The sequence below is a fragment of the Lepisosteus platostomus genome, chromosome 9 (assembly GCF_059453375.1).
Source record: "Lepisosteus platostomus isolate fLepPlt1 chromosome 9, fLepPlt1.hap1, whole genome shotgun sequence".
NCBI lineage: Eukaryota > Metazoa > Chordata > Actinopteri > Semionotiformes > Lepisosteidae > Lepisosteus > Lepisosteus platostomus.
In genome coordinates, this window is record NC_142619.1 from 23,102,817 (window position 1) to 23,127,039 (window position 24,223).

A 24,223-nucleotide genomic window follows, 5' to 3' on the forward strand; every position below is an offset into this window, starting at 1 on the left:
ATGATACTGGTTATCAACTCTTTATGTCCTACTCCACATTACTGAATGGAGAAATAGCTTATTTTTTGCGGATGTAGCTAAAAATATTACAAATCACCATGTCATTCACCCAGTTGTGTATTATCACTAGATAAATGCCTTTTTTTCAATAATATGAAATGAAGTACAGTATATTGTTTTGCACAGTGGCTTGTAGAACATTACTCAGGTTTAAAGTGTAATAGATTTGCCCAAGGCAATGCAATAAGTAAATAAGATTTAATACCACAAAATTGAGACCGCCAGTCTAAAACAACCAGCAAACAGGATATCCAAGTCAAGACATTTTTAAGTTTAAATACTGTGACAACCCACAACAATACATTTCCAGACAAAGTAATTCATCCATTAGTAATTGCTTGTGACAGTTTTATGAGGAAACGAATGTCTTATTTAATAAAAAAAATCTTCATGGTTTTCAAGGCTGGAGTAAAAGTCTGTAAAGATTTACAGCATTTGTTCTTGGTTAATAACTAACTAAAATCTGCAGTCAGATTGATTGACATATCCCCTGAGGCCAAATTAAAAGCTACTTCAAATTGCACTTAATGTTGTCAAAATGTTAATATTTACTACTTAATTAACTTTAATACAGTATGTAACATACATACACACAATATATTCAATGGTTGACATTTATTGCAGATTCAATATTTTTTTAGAATTATGCTCTCCATCAGAAGAATAAGTGTGACAGCAGTGGATGTGGGTGAGAAAAACAGACCGCACAAATGGGAAAGTTCTTTCTCTGTTCATAAAATCTAAACTAATACACTTTGTACACATAACACATTCTTAACATATTAATGACAAAGATTAATTGTATGCACAAGGTTCCCTATTATTCCTCCCCAAACCCTTGAGGAGATCAGGAGTCATGCTTGTTAAGTAGAGCTCTCAGGGGTATCATTCAACCTTAAGATCACCATCGAGGTAACAGGAGCCATGTCACGATATCAGAGAATAGAACTGTTCTGGGCCAGTCACGGACAGTCAAGAAGGTCAAGGCTTGCAGCAATTAAGTCCTAAAAAGGGACTCATTGCAGGCACTTTAGAAACCTTCTTCTGAGCAAACAAATCAAGGTCATCTGCAGTTTAATCTAAACATAAGCAAAAGAATGCAATGATTTTTAATATCTTGTTAAAATATTAATACTTGAATCCAAATTCAGGGAATCAAGAAAAAGAATGACAGATATGCATGTAAATGTCTACGTAATCATCAATACACAAGAATAAGTATAATTCAAAATGCGAGACAGATAGCATACAGCCAACATAATTTTTGTAATGATAACTATTATTGCACTCTTTTTTAATAAAAAACATATAATTTAGATTCTTTATTCTTCTAGTCAAAACTAGAACACAAATAAAAAATGAAATATCACCTGAAAATAGTTATTTCTTTCAACATAGAATTAACTTTCACAGCAGTAACCTTTGAATTTTAACAGCAGAAAAGCAAACTAAAGCAAAAAAAAAAAACAGCAACTACTGGAGTTTTAAAATGTATTTTACATATTTTTAATTTAAAATATTAATTTATAAAGAATGAACCAGAAATCTTCATTCAAATCAGTTTCTATATCAAATGTAAAGATTCTGTATGTGTGTGTAAGCTACAGCTGTACAAAAATAAAGCTCGCAGTTTATTAGCCTTAGTGTATGCACTTAGGTGAATTTTCAGAGTCTGAAGCACATCACGCAGACTTTTGGCACTAGAGGTTTTTTAAACATAGTTCCTGAAATCCATGGCAGAGAACATTATTGAGACATTTATCTATCTGTAAGGGATAACTGAAAGATTGAATATTCCAGACTAACACATATTATTAAAATACGAATTCAGTTTCTCCTAACGCAGTTCATATTTTATTGCTTACTTTGCTTACAGATTATGTTTATGATTATGTTTCAGATTACAGATTATGTTTGAATGAATAAGAAAACACACCTGCAACAAACAGCCTTTTAAATAGAAGTATAGTACTTTTAATACTTAGTTCAGGTGGGTAGCTGTGTCAGCATGCGTAGGCTGCAGAGGAACAATAGGTTTATTCAGACACGTTCAGCCTTCTATACAAAAGCAGTCTGAATCCGAATGTGAACCCACTTGCCAGTCAAAAATTACAATCCCAGCATGTGAAGTTGAGTTTCATGGTAAAAGCAAGAAACGTAACCCCCCCCCCATAAAATTGTCATCAATTATCAGCTTTGTCATTTCTGATTTGAGAATATAATGACATTTTCATTTAACATAGGCCTTTATTTTATGAATGTATGACAAAAGAAAAAAAAGTTAAAATTCCAGTCTAAATTCCAAATAATTATCCTCTGACTCACTACTTCTAATCCTAAATGCTTTTTTCAAAAAGTAATAAATGTGAAATTTTATATTTCTTATTTTGTATAAGATGTATACGTTTATATAAGAATTTATATTTTATTTAAAACTTATCATACTTCTAATCAACATAGTAGTCTTTTAACCTAAAAGAAACTGCCATTGCAATTGTTAAGGCTAAATAGCCTACAAACAAAACAGTACTTTAAAACTATTCTAAATTAAAATGATCAAAACTGACATCAACAAAACGCAGACATATTGCAATTGATTTTTTGGCACCTGTATAATGTGTTTTTACTATTGTAATGTTAATTAGTAGGTTTAAAAAGCCAGCAAGTCCAAAAATGGACTGTCTCCTGCTCTGTATGGCCCAGGTCATGACCTTACTTCTGCAAAGGAAATGGCTATCTGGTCATTCAGAGGTCATAGAAGGAAATGGCAGACTTTAACATTTAAAGTTAATTGTTAATGACTGAAAGTGAAAATATGTATATATTTACCTTAATTCCTTCATTATCAACACAAAACATGGGTAAAGCATATAACAAATCGCAGGTATGCAACCACAGTCCACTGCTTAAAACAAAACATTTGGATCTTTCTACAGCTCTGTAAAAGGACTGCTAAAACTTGTTAATAATGACTGAGGTTCCATAGACCTCAACAAAAAAAACCCAAAAATTTCTTAAAGTGAAATGTCCACACTCTTCCATAATAACAACATTTAATGTCTAAGGAAATAATTAGATTATATTTCTTCATTAGCTTTACTAGTAGTTCTTACATTTTTAAATAGGTTTTAATATTTAAACTTGCAGCAGTAATATAGTTCTAATTATTTTTCATAATGAATAAAACATTAGATTCATAAAGTTCAATGTTCAAGGTAAGTTTTTACCAAGCTCCCAATGCTGTCTGACTGCATTAATACAGCAGAAAAGAATATCCTCTGATATTCTTTTGAGCTCTTCCTAAACTATTATACGCAAAACACCAAAATCCCTCATATGATCTTCTTCCTTTCAAGACATTAAAAACATTATACAATTTCAGGTGTAGCATCCCAGAACCAAATTTACTTCTTTCTTGAAACACAGGTTTATAGAGTTGTTTTGTTAAGTTTTATTTTCAAACACCTTTTCATTCCATCCACTTTTAGTAATTTTATAGTCTAATGCAAGGTCATGGTAGACTAGACCTGAACTCAGCCGATGCACATTCACTCATATGGGAAACTATTTAGAGATGGCATTTAACTTAGACAGCATGTCTCTTGAAAGTGGGAGAAAAGTGAAGGCCCTGGCAAAACAACAAGTTCCGCACACAAGCTGCCCTAAACATGGATTGAAGTCAGAACCCAAGTGCAACCAAAGAGCAATGCTAAACGCTACACCAGCCTGCTGCCCTAACAAAACAACACAAAAACATTAATAAAGTCACATCCCCCATCTTCCCTGTACCTCAGTGGTACCCGATTACAAGTCCTCCCTTAGAGATGCCTAAGAAAAGTTAGAACGCTTCAGCACAAACTCCATGCAAGAGGACCTTGACAGTGTCAGCAGCAGCACTCCTAGCCCCTGCTGTCCACTCACTGGTACCTTAGGTCCTAGCACTTGGGAATTCCATATAAATGATATTAAGTCAGGTCAGGATCACATGATCCAGTGCCAGGAGAAGGAATGTGGAGGCTCCCAGCACAGTCCCAGCATTTGGCAGCATTTTAGCTGCAGTCAGATCAGCCAACTGGGTCTTATTTTTGTCACTGCAAGAGGTCCAGATTGGAGTCATCATCAACAATACCAAGTGAGAACAGGGGATTGCTCTGTTTAAAAGGTGAAACCTGTTTCCAGAATTTAAACACCTCTAGACATTTCCAACCAAAACATGTATAAATGTGCCTCAAAGTGACAGAGTGTATACCATGCATTAAAATCTAGCTTCATTATTTTTTGTCAAGGATTCAATTAAGAGGATTTTTGCAGACAAATTTTATACTGTATCATCCCAAATATTGCCTCAGGAAATAGCTTCATCTTCATCAAGTCCTTACGTTATTAACCATTGATGAGTAACCACAGATTAAGATTTATATGAAGCCTGCAATAAAAAAAAGATTAAAATTAAGCATAAGGCAGACCAATCCTTTTTTTACCACTAAGTTCAGATATTTTTTTCCAGTGTGAATAACAGAAAGGAGAATTACCTTTAATTGATAGAATGGACATACCACGTTTTCTGCAATTTTGTGCTGAACTCCATATCTTAAGTAATTGTGTAATTTTGGACTTAACAGTAATGTACACTATCTAAAAGTTCCCCATCATAAATCAGGTCTTGAAGTCTAAATACCAAGGTCAGACATTCTTCAAGTAGACGCCAAAATACAGGAGTATCAGAATTACACCAGACAATAGAAACAAAACAAAAGGTGTAGAAATAAAATTTAAAATGTTGGCAAAGCCAGGGCTCCTGCAGACTTTTCATGCTATAGAATAGAGAATTTAATACATGGTCACTTCCCTTTCCGTATGAATTTTGAAATTCTAGAATGTAGTCTATCCCAATAGCCTAAAGGAGGGAAAAGTGAAATCACAGAACTAAAAAGAAAAATAAGTGTAGGAGCATATTCATTTTTAGTATGGAAATATGAGTTTTAAAAGAAGGAAGGCAAATGAGTTAAATCTCTTCAAGTGCAAACATATTTTTAATGTTGTTTACCGTGGAGGTTTGTAAAGGAGCACTAATCTCAATACAAGGTGTCTGAAGTGTTTGACCAGTGGTTCAGTTGGAGGTAGGCCAGCTTGTTCCTCTGCAACATTTTAACAATCAATTTTCCTCAATGGTTAGCTTTGAAGCAGGCATTAAGACAATAGCTCACATATCGATATAATAACAGTATATAATCTGCATTGAAAAATACAGAATATTAAAAATTATAAACAATAACAGAATTACAATTGGTAGACTGGCAAACAGCCTGAACTACACAATCCAAAGAAAGAGTGAGGAACAAAGTTGAAACATTTGGCAACTGCTCATGCCAAATGGCAAACAAGAAAGAACATTTATTGCCTGTCAACATCATTGCTGAAACACCTTTGCTGAAACCTTAGCACAAGCACAATAATTCAGAACCAATCATAAATATTCCTACCAAAGGTAGGAAGCCTTGTCAGCATCTAATTACAGAACAGCACACTAAGAGACCATGTCTTTAGTTACATGTACTGTACAGTATAATGTGCAAAAGGCAAGAGTGTTATCAGAAGCCTGGTACCCTTTAATAATGTTCATCTGATAGCAGTGAACTAAGCTGCACATCTCGAATTGGAGAGAAAGCACCTTACCAAATACAATTTGGTGTCTCAGTAAATTCCATCAATGAAATGTAATCTGCAGAATATTTAGGACTTCATACTTCAATAAAAGGGATATGATGACCATATTAACAACCCGCCAAAAAAAAAACTTTCCTTAATGGACATATGCCATTAAGCATTAAAGCAAATGTGGATTTAATTGGGGTGATAAAGTCAGACAAAAATTAGAAGGGATGCCATCAATGACATGAGCTTTATCAGTAAACCAGTTTCCAGTTACTTTTATTTTGTTTCACCTTTACTCTGTTATTGTGTTTCACAACACAACATCTACAGGATGTTTATTTTTTAATAATTCAAGTTAAATTAAATTGAATAAAATATTATGAAATTAAAGTGCTGAAAATGGATAAACAGATTAATGTACAACTTTCAAGGCTGTAACATTAAAAAAAACATTTCTAACATTTTCTTGGTACTCAATAAAAAATAAGAGACTTCAATGAATTTGTTCATTTTACTCTCCAATAATAGATTCTTAAGACACGGTTGCACAAGATATCTGACTTTTTCATTAATAGGATTCTCAAATTTTCAACTGAGTCAATTAAAGGCAGTATTCTAAAGGCCTAGTTTATCCATCCATTTTCAACCAAATAAAAATTCAAAGGCATTAAAGAAAAAATGAGTTTTTGATTTAAACACAGTTAAAATCAAAGTACAGTGTTATAAATCAATGAACACACATTTTCATGTCTTTATGTCAAGGCTTCACATGACCTGGGCTGAGAACAACAAGTAACCTCTCTGAAACCATGCTTGAGAAGTGACTTTGAACACCTGACAATGAATTAATTAAATATGAGATGTCTGTCTACCTGCATTGTCTGTGAAATTAGTTCAGCTTTTATATGAAACGTTTTAACAAAGCTATACAACAGAACATTGGCAGTTGCTAAAATAATAGAGCTCTACCAATGTCAAACAGATGGATGCTATTATTTGTGGTATTAGCATACTAACTGAAGTGTTTTAACAAGATGAATTTTTAGATCCCCAGAACAGCATGGATATGATCTCAGGAGACATTAAGGAAAAATTCTCAGATCTGTCATAAACAATACTGGTCAAAACTTCTGTACAAGTTATTTTCAGTCCAAATGAACCATGAAAGAGATATAATGTGGTTTCATATCCAGAAAAGAAGTACTTTAATTATAATTGTTTTAGAGGATACTTCTGGTATCCTTTGAGAATCCAAAAGTCACCAAATGGCAGTCTCATGAATATCAACTGGAAATGTAGCTACAAACATAAGCTATATATACCGTATAATATATATATATGATTATAAACTGTATATAATCATATCAGTTACAATTAAATAACTGGTATTTATTATTGTACTACAGTTAATTGGTTTTTCACATTGTACTTGAAAACCAAGAAAAAAATAGCACTAGCTTACATTGGCACAAAATCAAAAAATACAATAACTTATTTCTTAAAATATTATTTTTATCTGCCAGCATATCTGTTTTGTCTTACAGTTTTATTGATATTGAACTGTCCAAATAAGGCAATTACCTTGTACACTATCTTTCTGTATTTCGTTGTACAGCAGAAATCCTGCTGAATTAAAAAAAAAAAACACTTTTAGGTACCACATATATGTACTGTATATGCAAATTGGATAGTGCATAGAAATTACATTGCAATATATAGATTTTCATGATATACATAAAGGTATATATAAAGAAATACCTTGCTCTACAAAGCGTGAAGGAGACTAAATATAACAGCTGATAGACAGGAGGTCGGAAAATTAGGTACAGATTTTGCATTTTCTTCAGATTCAGTTTATGATCAGAGATAGGGCTTTAAAAGTGTAACTGAAACCTGAATGCGTGCACAAGAATGGCTCCTGCAGCCTTTTACAGCTTTCTTTGAGAGCTGATGTTGTGAACCAGCTTTGCACTCTGCCAGCAGAGCAGCTCTGACCCATGGAAGGCACTCTTTCAGATCAACACTGCCTCAGGCCTTACCGCTTTCCCCAGCAAGTCTTACATTTCAGGCATCAAGTTGAACGTCTTCTGGATATGATTAACCCAAACCCATGACAGATTTTTTCCAAGATATCTAACTCGGTGTGTTTATTTTATCCTGGCTCTTTTGTGGATGTACTGGACATGAGTAACCTACTTGAAATGGCTATCAGTTTACATGTGCAGGCACTGGTAAGAAGCCATGAAAGTTCTCAATATGAGAAAATATTTCCTCCTGTTGATCTCTATTGTTAAGTAGGGTCTCTACTGGCAAATAAAAAGGAAAAGCAATAACTGCCGATTCCCCAAATCAGACAAATTTAAATTTAACCTTAAATGTTTCAAAAGTCTACTTCTCTTTGGTAAATTGGATTTCACACTGATACCTAGTGCAAAACCTTATGATAGGCAAATATATCAATATCAATAAGTTGAATTCTTCCTGAACTGCTGTGGAAATGTCTTAGGTATTGGCATCATTCTATTAAAAGAATATTTACACTGAGTACTTCTTCACTGAATATTTTTCATTCTTCATGAACAATTCTACATTATGATGATCTTCCACTGAAATGTTATCCATTTTCTTTAAAGTTTAGCTAATCCTGACATTTTGTACTACAGATCTGTATTTTGCACTACAAAAATGTAACATTTTAGCTTTAGGGATGAGTAACAAGGAACAACTAATTTTGTCTAAGATCTGAAGATATCTATTGAATATATATGAGTCTATTAATAACTGTTTAAAATACTTTTAAACCAAAAAAGCAAATGACATCTGATTTAGTTAAATCTTTTGGAACATAAATATATAAAACACTCTCTAATATCAGAGGATGTGTTAAGCAGAATTTATGTCTTGTACTAAATTACAACATCAACTTACACTTTTGATACTGGTTTAAAAGACAGAGGTTTCAAATTATAATACTCATGTAATTGGTGATATTTACATTATTATTTGGAAGAAGTCAGGTCATGCATTGCATTTCTGCAAGATGGAAGACTACTTAAATACCAGTATAAGAAATCTTATGAAATTATTCTAGTCCACTCTGCTACTGGGTGCATGATTCTTTATTCCATTTCCATTGTGTTTCGTGTAAAGTGTAAACCAAGAAATAACTGTTTTAAACATATCTATTCTCCCATAATTTAGAAAGAAAAACTTTCCAGTTCTTTAGCCAGAAAGAACTGCCTACAAAATAACACGCCTCTGTGCAAAACTACTGGATATATCTACAAACACATTTTTCTAAAAAAAGTAAACATCTTTAGTATTGAAGCTGACATTAATTTTCCTTGGATGGAATGATGGCATGTCCTGTTAAGTAGGCTTACAATGTTTCAAACATATATTCTGCAGCTGCTAAGTGTTTAATCAATTTTGTATAGACCTACCTTTAAAATAGCTTAGTTTTGGAGGATACATTTTCTTTGGTAGCTTCACAGGGGTATGTTTATTTTCATTGCTCTTGAATAATGCCAGACGCACAGCTGGGTCTGGCCAAATAGTAGAAAATGTTCAATCAGAATGAACATAAAACCAGGTATACAGGGATAATGACTTGACATAACAGGGTACAGGAATATTTGAAATTTGACTAGCTAAGTACAAGCAATGACCAAACAGATGTAATTAGCATAATAATATGATCCATTTCCCATTGCAAAAAAAAAAACTAACTTTATTAGATATACAGAATGGCAGTTGGATTTCTGGTACTAAATAGTGAGGCAATTAAAGGTGAATCAAATCATGAAATCACTGTCAATTTATTTAAAATATTAAAATCTACATTTAATTATCACAACTTTTAGATCTGTTTTTTAAAGTCTAATGTTGTGATGTAATGTCTGCTTAATTAGTGCATACTTTTATTTTAAAATGAACAAAGTTCTCTGATGCATCTGAAAGTTTTTTGAAGTGGGAAAATAGGCAACTGCACTTCAGAAAATATATGCTTAAAGACAACATGAAGTTATATTAAATGTCAAGTTTATGTAATTCTGTTATGAATGTTCATAGGTTATTGAAAGGAAAGGTCTCTTTACATAATTTTACCAAACCACTTTTAAAATATCCATGCTAAAAAATAATTGCACAAAGAATCATTTCAATTTAACCTGCAATTAAATGTAAGAAGTTAATTTTGTATAAGCTGATATGCAGCCATAGGCAGCAGGAGTGAATATCAGTATGCTATTTTTTTTCTTTAAAACTGTCAATAAATGTTACTAAAAATGCAGACTAATTTTTATTTAAGTAAACTTAGAGGATCTTTCAGATGCTGCCTAAAGAAACATTGTACTTGAATTTTGAAATAAGTTTCTTTAAAATCTGTTTAAAATATTTTAATGGACTAACTGAGAGGTAATCAAGTATTAAAGATGATTTACTAAAGACAGAAATGCAGACCATTGTTTCAGTTACTTACCAAGTAATTTCTTCTGCTGCTGTTTCTTAGATTTCATTTTATGTGCTCTTCTCAATATCAAATGAGCAGTATAGCTGTCTTTTATTCCCCTATAAACATAAAGTTTATACAGTTTGAATTGAAGAAGAAATTAATACCAGAAGCTGGTGATTTAAGAGTACTTAATAAACACATACAATTTAATCTTTGTTTTTCTGTACAGTACTGTACCTTCAAACCCTAAGTACAGGCAACAAATAAAACATAAAGGATCATAATAAACTGTTCATTTTGTGCATGCTATAGGCATATTGTTCTTTAAATATGTCATAATAATGTATTTTAATGTAATCACTTTAAATTATTGTAAATAATTTGCATTATAAAAAACTCAGACTTTAGGACAATACTATCAATTCCAAAGACCAATACAGAAACAATTCACTTTGGTGTTTTTTTTTGTGAGCAGGGCACACACACACACTAACACCAGGGCCACTTTTCCCAGAAGGCAATAAACCTACCATATGTCTTTGGACTGTTAGAGGAAACTGGAACACCTGAAGAAAACCCATGCGAACATGGCAGGAACATGCTCCATACAAACAGCACGCCATTTGCTATTCCATGTCTGGAATTGAGCCCACAAGCCCAGCGCGGCAAGGCAGCAATGCTAGCATCTGTGCCACTATGCCGACCACATTGTAACTGATTTCAAACCATTTTATACTTAAATAACTACAGTATAGTTATTTAAAATAAATGAAATATGAATGAAAAGAAATAAAAATGCCTGTTTTGTGTTTAAACATAATATAGATAGATATTCTCAAAATGGTACCGAGAAGAGCCGATACCTGCTATTCATTTTACTTTTATTCCCTCCCAATATACCCTTTAAATACCAGATTATCACTCTTTTTAAACTTAGAAAACCTGACAACTATTTCATTAGAAAAGAATCCTTTCGACATACAGTACCATTCTTCTAACAGTTTTTCCTTTTCTGATGTGAGAGCAGACTCGGCTCTTGAAGAAGATGAATGTCTTCTATTAAATAAAGAAAATTGAACAAAAAATAACATTAATGGAAAATAAGAGTCCTGAGGAAATATTATTTGCTCAAGTTATATACAGTCATAAATTCTGAGGAAAAAAAGTACAGGTTGCTTATAAGGTTCCCTGGAAGGTTACCTGGAATATTCACTCACGTCTAGTGTGAAAATAAAATTGCAGATTACCAATGGGACCATGAAAAATATATACCCATACCAAAAGGAAGCACTGTCATCCAGATTAGATACTTTAAGAATGTGCTGTGTGCCTTGTGGTCAACAATGGTGGTGCCAGTACCCAGTGGTTGGTAGTTGTCCACTGGAGTTTGTCCCCTATGGTCTCATTTTTATTTGAAGCTAATATCATTAGTTCTACAGGGTTGACAGTGTTCATGGTACAGGAAAAGCCAACTAAATTTAAAAGCTCTTTACAGACTGGCGTAAAGAAACATGCTCTGAGCAATCTATGGAGACCCAAGTTAGAAACCTATGAGAAATTAGTCTAATATACTGCATTTAATTTGTATCCATCACTTTGTAAGGAATTCTTCTGAAATAAGTACAAATGTGTCTTTTTGCCTTTGGAGACGAGTACAGTATCTTTTCAGGGTCAGTCAATGAGTACTACTACTTAAAAAAGTAAATGATTAACGTTAATAATGAATCTCTTTCTTCAGCATCTTCACCAAAGACTAAAAGAAACCTTTGTTTCTAGGTACAGTTTAACAATGGTTTTACATAAAACAGAATGGGTAGTAAAACAAGCACTTTGACATGCAGCGTCTCTTAAAAAAATACTGTATAAAAACCACTGCCGCCAAAATAATATGGTATTATCAATCCATAATAATCCAAGAGATTATTTGAATCAGAAAAAATTAAAACCGCATACTGTATACCCTCCGAAAGTATTATTTTAGCAAAGTCAAGTATTATTTGAATGTTAAAGTCAATGGTTGCATAAATATTTGATGCAATAACTGCATGAAGTCTGTGAGATCACAACATTTTTTGTATAATTTCTTAAGATGCTTTGCCAAGTTTTTGCTGCAGCCACTTTGAGTTTTTGCATATTTGTGGAGTGCACTGACTTCAATTTCTCTGAAGCATGTAAAATGCATGCTCGATTGGATTAATATCTGGCGACTGACCTGGCTAGTCTTAAACATTTTCTCCTGATGGACTTTGTTGCCCTGGCATATATTTCACACCCGAAGAAGGGTCCATAGCTGAAATGTTGTGTTTCTTTTCTTCTCTTTTCAGCAAGGAATTTATTACATGTTCCTATTTTAGATCAGCTCAAATTTACAAATAGGAATTCTTTCTGCCGCTATCATTAGTAACATTATCAATTAATAAGACTGGGCCAGCTCCAGAGGTGGCCTTGCATAACATTTCCCGTTACGGTGCTTCACAGATCAAGTGGACCATTTCCAATTCTTTGCAAATGCGCTTCCAAGGAAATTCTAAGCATGACCTGGACCCATAATACCTCTGAAGACCGAATAAATTCTTAAATTTACAGAAAGATTTTGATTGCTTATATATGGGAAAATAGTTTCATACTTATTGGGCAGCGCTTTACCATGCAGTAACCCAACACATACAGTACTGAAATGCAATCCAGGAATTCATCACGAGAAAAAAGGGGAAAATCTTAGTCTGTCCATGTCTCCAGATCTAAATCCAATTGCAGAATGCCCCAATTGACTGGTTTGAACAAAAATTATGTTTTTTTTAATATAATAAAAAAGTTATACATGTATCATACTGTTCTTAGCACTCATATTAACATATTAATAACATTCATATAAATAAATAATAATTGCTTGATTTGCTTGACACTTTTGTTTTCAATATCAATACCCCAATACTTTTGGAGGGAACTGTACAGTACTCATTTTCAGGAATACTTTTGCTAAACAGTTGGACAAAATGTAATTACACACAATCGTTACCAGCTTCATGAAATAAGATTTATATCTTATTTTTAAGTCCTCTGTATACAGTCTGCATTAAGCATTTGTGCATCTGCTGTATAAATAATTAACAGAGTTACTCTTTAATCACTGCTTCCGTCAGATCAGTCATAGATTGGGGCTACATTAAACTCAACTTGTAACACAACAATCATTTACAGACAATCCCATGTCTCTGGTGTAGGCTTTATAATGATACAGTACCTGCTGCTACTCTCAGGATTTAGTGATGAGGAATTCTGTTGCTCTTTTGTCATCTTTTCACTCTCTTCACTCAACCAAGCTTGTTTTGGGTTGCATAATACTACAGGAATATTTTTATCCTTTATGGCTTGGTGAGTTGGAGGCTGTAATCAAAAGCAAAAAATTGTCCTTAACAAAGTTCTTGTGCTTCATTTAAATTGCATCCATCTCACAAGTTAATATTACATTTTAATAAAATCTATAAACATTTTTGCAAAATGATATGATATAAAATAATATCATACAACATAATATTAATTAACAGAGCTGTATATACTGTACGTAGACCTTTTAAGTTGTTTGTCTCAATAATTTTAAGCAAAATCTACACTCACAGCTGCAAACGATCAATGTTTTGCTACCGTGATGTAAAGTGCTGAAAGCAATCCAAAATAAAGAAGAAGAAAAAATGAAGAAAAGGCTGGTTGAAAAATGACATCTGGTGATGTGGAGGAAGTTAGAGGCTTCTTAAAGTAATTGTGTTTTTCAAGGTAATAAATTTAAGTATTAATCACAGCAGTACTATATATCCTCAAGGAATAAAGAAAGACTGAAGGCTAAGAGATTTCCATGCTGTTACCTTTGGCCAGTACAGCTGGTCTGAGAGTGGCAGCATTTTGGAAGGGAAGCATTTCGAATCCAGAGTTATCCATTCTTTCTCCAAGGCAGCCTGTTTACAACCAGTCAAAGATTAAAATCTTTATAATTCAAGTCAAAAAAAAATTAAATACTATAAAACTTTTAAATACCTTCCTGATGTTGGCACTTCATATATCGGAGACACTGCTATACTTAACCATTCATACTTCAAAGCACGGAAAAATAATTTTAGAACAAAGGTAATCCGATAGACATGCTTTTTCAGTGTCATACTACTCTGACATTCAACATAAAAGGCTGTTTCATATCTGCTTCCTCATGGAAAGCAAACCTCGCATTGGAGATGACATGTTAATGTTCTACCAGATACACATTCAAAAAACTAAAACTTATTTTAAAAAGACTTATCTGCTATGCTAAAAGAGAATACAAGAGCCATACAGTTAATCATATAATTGTGCTTGTTAAAAACATTTATGGAAAAAAATACAAATGTTCACAGAGTCATATGTCATGCTAATTTCAAACAAAATATGGAAGAAATCAAACAAATAACAATTTAGCTATGTAACTGATGTAGGTAATGTTATATTTGTAGTTTTAAAAAGGGTTTGCCTATCTGGGGTTAAAAATTAAAATATAACTATACAGATTTCCAGCTAGGAGTCTGAAAATTAATTTAACTATGTATTTATGGATGAGAGTCTGGAAATATACTGTACGTAAAAATATTATGAGTAACTTAGAGAAACTGATTGCATTCTAAGATAATGATAGTAGTCAATGATGTTTTAATACATTGAAGATGGAATGCTGGAAATCTGAAAATGTGAAAAGGAGTATTAGCTTACTCTGTTAACCTTGGTACCCTGAATGTGAACAGTAATTGGCAGTGGGATGTTGCCACCCCTGGAGGGGGTTGTGGGGGGGGGGACTCCATAATTATATGAGGTGCATTTTTTTATCTTCATGGGATATGAGGCTATAAGATGAGATAAGTGCCTCCTTCTCTTCCTCTTTTGTTGAAAGACACTGTGTAATGGCCCCCAAGAAACCCAAAGAGCCTGGCAGCTGGTCCTTCCTTTCAGGGAACCAGGGTTATAGCTGCAGCCCAATGTTCCCTTTCATTTTGAAGTGATGCCACCAGCCAGTAGGAAAGAATACCAATGCTGTCACATAATAGACCATGTGAAATGTAGGCATATTTGCGCCAGAACATGCATGCCTGAGCATCAATTATAGGATGTCTCTAACAGATAAGGGGACTTTATTAATGCACTATACACTACAGCTGTACATACTATAGGTATTATGATGTGTATTCACTTATGGTTTAAAATCTCTTGCATAGTTCTAATACAGGTTATTAAGAAACAAGAACAGTTGAGCTAAGATTTTGGTGTACACCTTCCATCAGATTTTAAGTGTTTAAAATCACTAGATAAAATGAATTATTGTATCATCAAATATAATGATGATAAAGCAACCCAATTCATAAAGTAAAAGAATGCAACAGAAACAGGAATAAGATGTGCTCAGTTCTTAACTTTAGAGAAAAAAATCTCATTGTTTATAAATGCCAAAGCAAACAAGTGGACAGGAATCTTATGATCCTTGATGTAATTAAAAAGGGCAAGAGAAAGGAAAACCAATACACATCAAAAGAGCATGACATAAAACAAAAGATATCTGTATTATATAAGCAGGGGTAAATGAATTCTGCAAGTGCAGTGACATTTTATTGAACGTGAAAAAAGTACATTTATTAATTTAAACTGATTAACAATTGCCATTAAAATGGTCCCTACTGTGAAATACTTAGACCAATAGTATGTAGCTACAGCTGGAGGCAAGATGTAGTCCCTTGGGATTTTACCTCACTCATCTAGTTAACACAAATACTGAAAGTGACTGTTCACTATTCTCTGCACTACATATACTGTACCGCATGTCTCTTTAGCTCATCAATGGGGATCATGGGGTGAATAGGGCCTATTGTGAGAATGGAGCTTTTCTCACATGAAAGCTGCTGTTACACAAGCAGCATAAAATGCATTGTCCTGCTGCATCGTTGTTATGTCAAGATAGACATGTGGAAAGGACAGCAAGTGAGGTCAAGGGAAATGATCAATGTGGACTGCCATGTAGTCAGGTTGCTATCAGTCACTCTAAGTGGAGTTCTTTGGTGACTAGACACTCCTGCTCAGGCAATCACACGTCAACCTCCCTACCCATTGGTCTGGCACAGCAATTAGCATATCATTCTGCATGTCTGCTCTATATTCTCTGATTTCCATCAGGGTGGTCTAAAAAAAAAAAACACATTGATTTATTCATTCCAAGGGGACTTGGCTCCCCTGCTGGCAAGTCCACCCAATGTGAACCCAGCCTCCAACATACCAAATGCATGAATGTGCTGTTCTCCTTTTTAAGTGGGTTATATTGGTTTCTATGTTTTTCTTTCTTGATTTTAACCAGGCTTGACATTCAACAGGTTAAATCACTAAGTGATATAGAGCTTTTGCAATAGACACGAGTGTATCACGGTGAGTCATGAATGATTAATCAAAAATATGTCAAAAGCATTTAATCAATATCCAAAATCCATATACTTTAGTTTTATATTTTTGTGTAACATATTTGCATAATTTGTGTGCTAAAGTTCTTATGATACTTATGATGTTATAGTAATGATAACAGAGGTAAACATAAGAAATAAATATAAGCTCAGTCACATACCAACTACTGTATATGTAAACAAAAAACAAAGAGCAGGAAACTTGACGGTCCTATATCCCCTCAGAAGTGGGGCAGAGATAAGGTGTCATATTCCTTACTTAGCAATATCCAATTGATAGATGGCTACCCTTTGAAACCCTTTGATTTTTTTTAGCAGCTTTAAAATTTCAGTGATCTGAAACTGACATGATATTTAGTATTACCACAAGATTTACTGTACAACTTAAGAAAGTTCACTTAATTTTGCTTTATAGGAGTACACAGAGCTACAATATCAGACCCCTGTGGAATAAACACAATGATTGATGGTGTGGGGTACACTGTACCTGTTTAAAGAAGTCATACACTGAGGGAAGGAGAAGTGAAAAAAGTCCCATGAATCAAAATAAATGTAATCACTAAATTCAGTACTTCTGGCGACTCCCAATAAAAATTAAAAGTAGAGAAGAAACTAATTTATTGGCTTAACCCACTTGGTTGAGGGAATGACAGCCTGCCTGTTAGGACAAGGCTCTAACCCCCCCGCACTAGGGACAAGAAGCAGCTGCAAGAATCATGATAGGGTGAAAGAAAGGGTTCATGTGAAGCAAAATTCATAAAGGGATATGCAACACTCAGGTGAAATGGATTTTCTGAAAAGTTTTACACACATATATGATGTCTTGCAAAATCATTCAACCCCTAAAACTTTTCATATTTTGTTGTTTCAAATTACATTTATTACACTTTTAAATAGGACACTATATTTAAAAAGATAAATTAAAAAGGGCAAGAGAAAGGAAAACCAACACACATTGCATACAGTGTGATAATACCACATTTCAAGTCACCACAGACACAGTAAAAAGACATACTATATAAAGAAGCTTTCGGAACACACTATGGATAAAGTGAAATAAATCTGAAGAAGGTAACTTCTCCATTTAATTACAATTACATCAATCATTAAAAAGAGGAATGTGTATCATGGTACCCAGATGTACCCTACTGTAGATCAGGCTGCCCTTCTGAACTGAGCAGAGGGGCAACCAGGAAAATAGTTAGGGATGCCACTGTGACTTTGACTTGAAAGAGTTACGGTAAAATGTTCTATGAAATGGGAGTCATTCATACACTGTACAATATCCTGTTTCCAACACACACCTTTCCTGTATGGAAGAAACGCAAGAGGGATATGCCGTTGAGTGACCTGGTCGAAGTTCTGAGTTCAAACTAATAGAAGATTTATAGTGAGACTTTAAAGTTGTGACTCATCAACGATCCAGAAGAAACTAAGGGACTTTTTCCAGGGGTCCCACAGTCCAAATCATCTCTCAGTACAAAGCTGGTAGTGACCTGTCTATCAAGACTAATTGCTACAAAAAGTGTTTCCTCTAAGAAATGACTTAGGAGACTGGATATATATATAATCAGTAAGATTCACTTCTTATATCTCTATTTCAGGTTTGGTGGCTCAACCTCATTCAGAAAATAAAGTGTTATATTAGTTAATTACAATTTGAATTAACAAATGGTTCATTTGATAAAATTGCATATTTTGGATTAAAAAAAACAATACAGATCAAAGAATCATGATATGTTGATTATGAAACTCGACACAGTGTCAAAATGAAAACATAAACCAACCCTGGCAACATTGATACAACGTCCTGATCAGCCCATTGACAGACATTTTCTGTGAGATGTTCTCTCTTCCTATGTAGTGCATGATAATTTTGTACTTGAAAAAAATAGGTTCCTAGTTTCTTTGGACTGCCCTACTGTTTAAGCAGAACATGTTATTGTCCTGGCAACTTTTCTCACACATAGATTTCCTTCAGTCATATGATTTGCATTACGTTCTGTATTTTTGCTTTAAATAAATGTGTTTGAATAGCTATTTATACAGATTCTTAGTCCAATAATGTTGGCTCAGAAATATGTTATCTCAAGGAACAATACTAATCAAATATTCAACAAAATTATCCGCTCACTCTTGGGACTGTGTTGGGAGCCTATGCATCCACCTGGGTGCCAGTAGATCCTGGTCCTGTTTTGATATTATTTATATGAAACTTTCAGCTCCTAGGATCTGTGGTACCAGTGGGAAGACAGCGGAGGCTTGGAATGCTGCTGCTAATGCTGTTCAAGCTCTATTGCTTTGGGGTTCCAGCAGCTTATAGCTGTTTGTATTTTAAAGGCCCTTAGGTAGAAACGTAGAGAGGAATACCCCAGAATGGAATAGTTAAGAGGGATTCTTGTGGGTTTGAGACAGGTTGCTTTTATTTTTATACTGTTTTCATGTGTTTGGGAAAATAGAATTGAAAAATTACTAACAAAAAGCATGTACCCATTCCCTTTAAAATGTAGGTTTGTGTGAACCATGAATAGATGGACTGCAAAAGAAACAGATTATCCATATATTGTAATTCACCTTTCACAGGGAACAGATCAAGTGAAAAAGACACATACCTCATCAAATGCAAAATCCTCCATATTAACTTCTTCAAAATCATCATCCACTTCATTGGTTTTAACAGCAGCAAGGGCAGAAGCCAACTTCTTCCTCAAAACATAACCCTTCCAAGTGGCCTAAAGGTAAAATAAAAAGTTATAGATCAGATTCATATGTAAATATTATATGTTATCCCATTAGGAAGATAAAACATGTTAACCTCAGTATAATTGCTGAGTGATCTGTTTTCTGAACTTTGTCTGACATTTAAAGTTACAAGACAAATGGAATGCCAGAATGCTTCTAAATCTTCAAATTCCCCATGGAATGGTTTCACAAGTAAGTAGAATGGAATCTTATAGCTCCCACTACTCCAAAACCGGTCCATCTAATTAATTATTTTTCAAATCCTTAAGGGCCTATTAAGTAAAAGAAGAAATAAATGTGAGCAAAAGTTAAAAATCAAGTTACATGTTTTCCAATAGGCATGAAGAACACAAGAATACACAAGTCTTGTGTTAATGAGTACCACCATTAATGTGGTTAAATGTATGTGGTATGATTTGGCTACATTGTACTGCTTTATTACAGCATCAACACAGAACAGTGATTAACGCATGTTAAAGTAAATGATAATATGGTGTGATTGTTTCAAATTAAATAAACTGTTAGCCAAGTGAGCCAAAGATACTGAACATACAGGATTTGCATTAAGCAAAACATGGACAAATTGAAATGAAAAGGAACAGAAAAAAATGCACTTTAAACACTAGACTAAAAGCATTTATGTACATAGATTCATTGGAACTGAAAGAAACTGTATAGGATATACAATATACATTTTTTTCTGTCGTATATAAGTAATATACATTTTATTATGTCATAAACTTTTTGTGAATTAAACAGAAACAATACATGCTGATTAAGATTTGCCTACCTGAATGGCAATAGCTGCCCTTTCCATAATATCCAAGCATATGTCCTTTGAAATACAGGTATGTGAAGAGCTGTCTTTGTTCCAGTTGTTCCTGCAAATAGAGTATTTCCTCCAAGCTGACTGTATCACCAAGGCAGCAGCTTGTTGAGCAAGGAGCAATCTAATATTTCTGCGGCATAAGTGTCCCCGCCAATGACTCTGGATAACAACTGCTGCAATGCTGTTGAGAACAGAACTGTAATATTAGGGCCCTTATATTGTGCATTATTTCACACATGCAAATTGTTCACAAAAACATATTTTAACTCATTTTAACAACAGATGCTTAGATAACTAGTCTAGGACCAAACATGCAATGCACCTATGTAGGTTAGTTTGTTGAATACAGCAGATTCTGATATGAATCAAATCAATAAGGATATTACTATACACAACATTTCAGCTGTGAAGAGAAGGCTATGACTATTCATGCTGATGCAGCTACCCACCAGAACTACTACTATATACTGTACTGTATATATGCATCCTTCACTCTTGAAAAGGCTAGGTCTGATAGTCAAGGGATGAATAAATCTAATCTGCCCTGTGTAACACAAACAAATCAAAACCATGTAATATGACATTAAGTTTAAAAATCAAACTAAAAAGATGGATTATATTTGAAAAAAAATCCCAACATTACATTTTAATGTCTTTGTATTGACAGTGATGGATGTTTTTTCTGAGCAGTCTTGAAGGGCCGTGAGCTATTTCAATGTGTTGGCAGGACACAGCAGTGTCACTTCTCTCCCTTTTGTCGTTGACCACTCTTCCCTTACTTTCTCCAATTCTAAGTGAAGAAATTTCTGCATTCACTCCTGATATTTGGCCTTCCTGATTTCCCTCTTCTTGGCTGACTGTGCAGCAGTTGACTGTAGGCTGAACTTGGCTTGCAGTGATCCATCTTGTAGAAGGATCTTTTGAGACCTGGTTATTTTCCTTGGCTTTGCTGATAAAAGGGATATTGTGCTGATGCCTGTCACTGCCTTCTTGCATCAAAAGGTTGCTTTGAGTTTCTGGTTCATCTCCATCGTTGACGCTCAGATCTCCATATTCATGAGCATATCTGTGTTCCTCAGCTAGTGTAATCAGTTCATCGCTTTGCTGACTTCTAATCATTGGGGCATCCAGAGGGCTGAGAATACTTCTAAATAAGACATTATAAAACTGAATTATTTTCATTAAATTATCATTTTACTAATTTAATTATTAATGGATTAAGTGACTTTTTATGAAAAGATGACAGCATTTTCAATGATAACTACCAAAACAAAATTAATGTTAACTTTATGCATTTATTTATTCTTAATTCAGTAGAAACATAAGTATTTTGGCTATCAAAAAGTAATGAACAATTGTTGAGTAGAACAAGTAATTGGCTTAAAAAGTCTTATACCTACTACTCTATCACATCATTTTAAATCAGTTAAAATGGAGGTCTGAAACAAACAGCAAAACACAACTATTGATGATTACAAGTTGTATATATATTAATATATTATAAAAAGAGTGTGATCAATAGAGTTTATTTTGGGCACACTGTGTATCCCTAAAACACATTAGTATTTGTCACAATGTTTCCTTTCAAGCCCAGTACAAAACAGTAAAAGACTGCTAAATGACAGATTATTCTATTAGCAATGGTGAGATTCCTAACCCTGCCAACCGACCTTTGTAGTAATCTCTACTACAATTTAGGTCAACTGAGCTGACCTAGGTAGCATGGGTCAAAAATCTTTAAGTTCTTAATAATGCTGCTCCTATTCAAATCCTCTGAAAGAGTATCTCAGGCACCATCCCACAGTAATCATCACCCATATACCTGCTTGTTCAACAGGAGGTCAAAATCATTTACTATGTTTATCATTATCTTGTAGCATGTTTTTAAAACATGCTAAATACCATAGTAGCACAGTAGTAGATTGCTTAAATACCATAGTAGCACAATTAAATGGAGATTTGGCTTGGGTTTCATCCCCATTACTATTAAAATTAATCAAGTGTATTATTCCACACATAGCAAACATAGTTGTAATTCATATTTAAAGATTTGTCATTTATAATGATACAATATTAGTGCTGTCTGAATAAAATGGATGGAAATGAGCAAAATTTACAAACACCAGAAAATTATGCCATATAAAAATACTTTTATAGGAGTCCAGACTGACAGCTATTCCAGAAATACACCACTAAAAATATATTTTAAAGGAAAAAAAAAACAGTAAAATATAACAAATTAAATGAAAGTGGAAGTTTTTATTCTTTAATTATTTAAAGAATAATTCTGTTTGCAAGATAAAACTAATCATGAAGGGAACTGAAGTTACAGACATAGGATGAGAGAAAACGATCGAATCATAAAACATCCTTATAATATTAAGCATTGGTTATTGACACTGCTTCAGTTTAAATATCTGGTAGTACTACAGCTATGCGGTCTACTTTAGATCATTAGAGCACAGTGCTCTTGAGACAGACTTTTCACCTTTGTAAGCCATAGTTTGACATTGGGTCAGGTCATAAATTGGTTATGGTGGCCTGAACCTAAACCCAAAAGCACCATTGCCCACACCAATGAAAAAAAAAATTGCACAAAGCAGCTTAAACTGAAACAATTGTAGTGCTCTTGTCATGAGAGACCCCAAATTGAACTGCTGTGGAGGCTCAACTGCTTTTCATCTTTTCCAAAGCATAATTTACAAAGGTCAGAGGGATTAAGGCAAAATGTCATAACACTGCATAAGAACCTTTAGTTTACTTGTAGGTGGTCTATAAAGATTCAAAGGGTTTGACTGCCTTGGTTAAGGATAATAATAATTTATTGCTTTATAGTCTATATCTGTAAGGCACCACACAAAATTATTTAATATTTCTTTTTTTTTTTAGAATTGTCTATTATTTTTGTTATATCCACCTGATTTCTAGAATAAAACATTTTGTTCTTTACATCTCAGTTTGTAGCTAAGAACCTCATGATTGTACACAGGGGGAGAATGAGTAAGTGCATGCAGACATGTCCAACCATTTTTCTTTTAATACATCACAAGTAACATAGTCTTGTACCAGAGGTTCAACAATGACCGGGGAAAAGACACATCCCTCACTGACAGCACTGCATGCCTGCAAGTGCTCAAGAGGCCTCAGTATTGCTGAGAAACCTCGCTGACTAATGCTACTTCACCCTCAGAGGCACTCAGTCCACTGTTCACCATACATCCCAATCAGCTAGTGACTTGATGCCAGCTCAGACCCATGAGCATAGAGCCTAACATGCACTTGGGTGAACACTTTTACCGACTGAGTCACTTGGGAAGCCTTATGTAACCATTTCTTAAGTTAAAAAGAATCTGAAATTACAGTAAACTTTAACATTATTTATACTGTTTAATTATCCATCCATTATTTTCTAACCACTTTATCCAAAACAGGGTTGCGGAGGAGCAATTTTGTGGAGGATTCCATATCCCAGTCTATTCTGGGATATACCCTGGACAAGATACCAGTTTATCGCAGGGCACACACTCACACCAAGCCAAACTTCCCAGGAGCCAACTATTCTACCTTTGGACTGCGGAAAGAAACAAAAAATACATGCAAACACAGGGAGAACATACAAACTCCACACATACAGTATACTGTAGCACCCCAGATATTGAAATTGTGAGGCAGCAACACTAACCAAAGCACCACCATGCCACTATTATATGTTTATCATATGAAGTGTTATTTATTTTGGAAAAGTATCTTAACATTGCGAAACATGCTCTAACTGATTCAAAATTTACCATTTGGTCAACTTTGGTTCTTTCTCTCACTTAATGTAATCTGTGATTTTACCCTTTCCATCACAATTATTGTCCTGTTTCTCTCACCACTTCATGTTACCACAGAAATCCACATATAGAGTAATGAAGAAATACAATTTAAGAAGGATTTAAACATTTCTAAAAAGCCAGGTCACTTGGTAAAAATAATCAGTGTATGCGCCAAACAACAAAACCCATAGCTTAGCTCTCACAA

At 34.0% G+C, this 24,223-nt stretch overlaps 1 protein-coding gene across 5 annotated transcripts in view; it reads right to left on the reverse strand.

Annotated features, from left to right (window-relative positions):
- The window catches only part of lrriq1 (leucine-rich repeats and IQ motif containing 1), a 51,758-nt gene that overhangs the window by 10,459 nt on the left and 17,076 nt on the right, over window positions 1–24,223 (reverse strand). For 3 of the 5 annotated variants that reach the window (XM_088647211.1, XM_088647212.1, XM_088647208.1), the window contains exons 16-24: window positions 20,844–21,347; window positions 20,162–20,381; window positions 19,242–19,361; window positions 14,032–14,121; window positions 13,413–13,555; window positions 11,156–11,224; window positions 10,196–10,284; window positions 9,159–9,260; window positions 7,297–7,341 (exon numbers count right to left, since the gene is read on the reverse strand). In XM_088647211.1, the coding sequence (XP_088503337.1) occupies window positions 7,297–7,341; window positions 9,159–9,260; window positions 10,196–10,284; window positions 11,156–11,224; window positions 13,413–13,555; window positions 14,032–14,121; window positions 19,242–19,361; window positions 20,162–20,381; window positions 20,844–21,347 (1,382 nt within the window). The remainder of the gene's footprint in view (window positions 1–7,296; window positions 7,342–9,158; window positions 9,261–10,195; window positions 10,285–11,155; window positions 11,225–13,412; window positions 13,556–14,031; window positions 14,122–19,241; window positions 19,362–20,161; window positions 20,382–20,843; window positions 21,348–24,223) is intronic. The other 2 variants (XM_088647209.1, XM_088647210.1) reach the window with 2 other exon arrangements.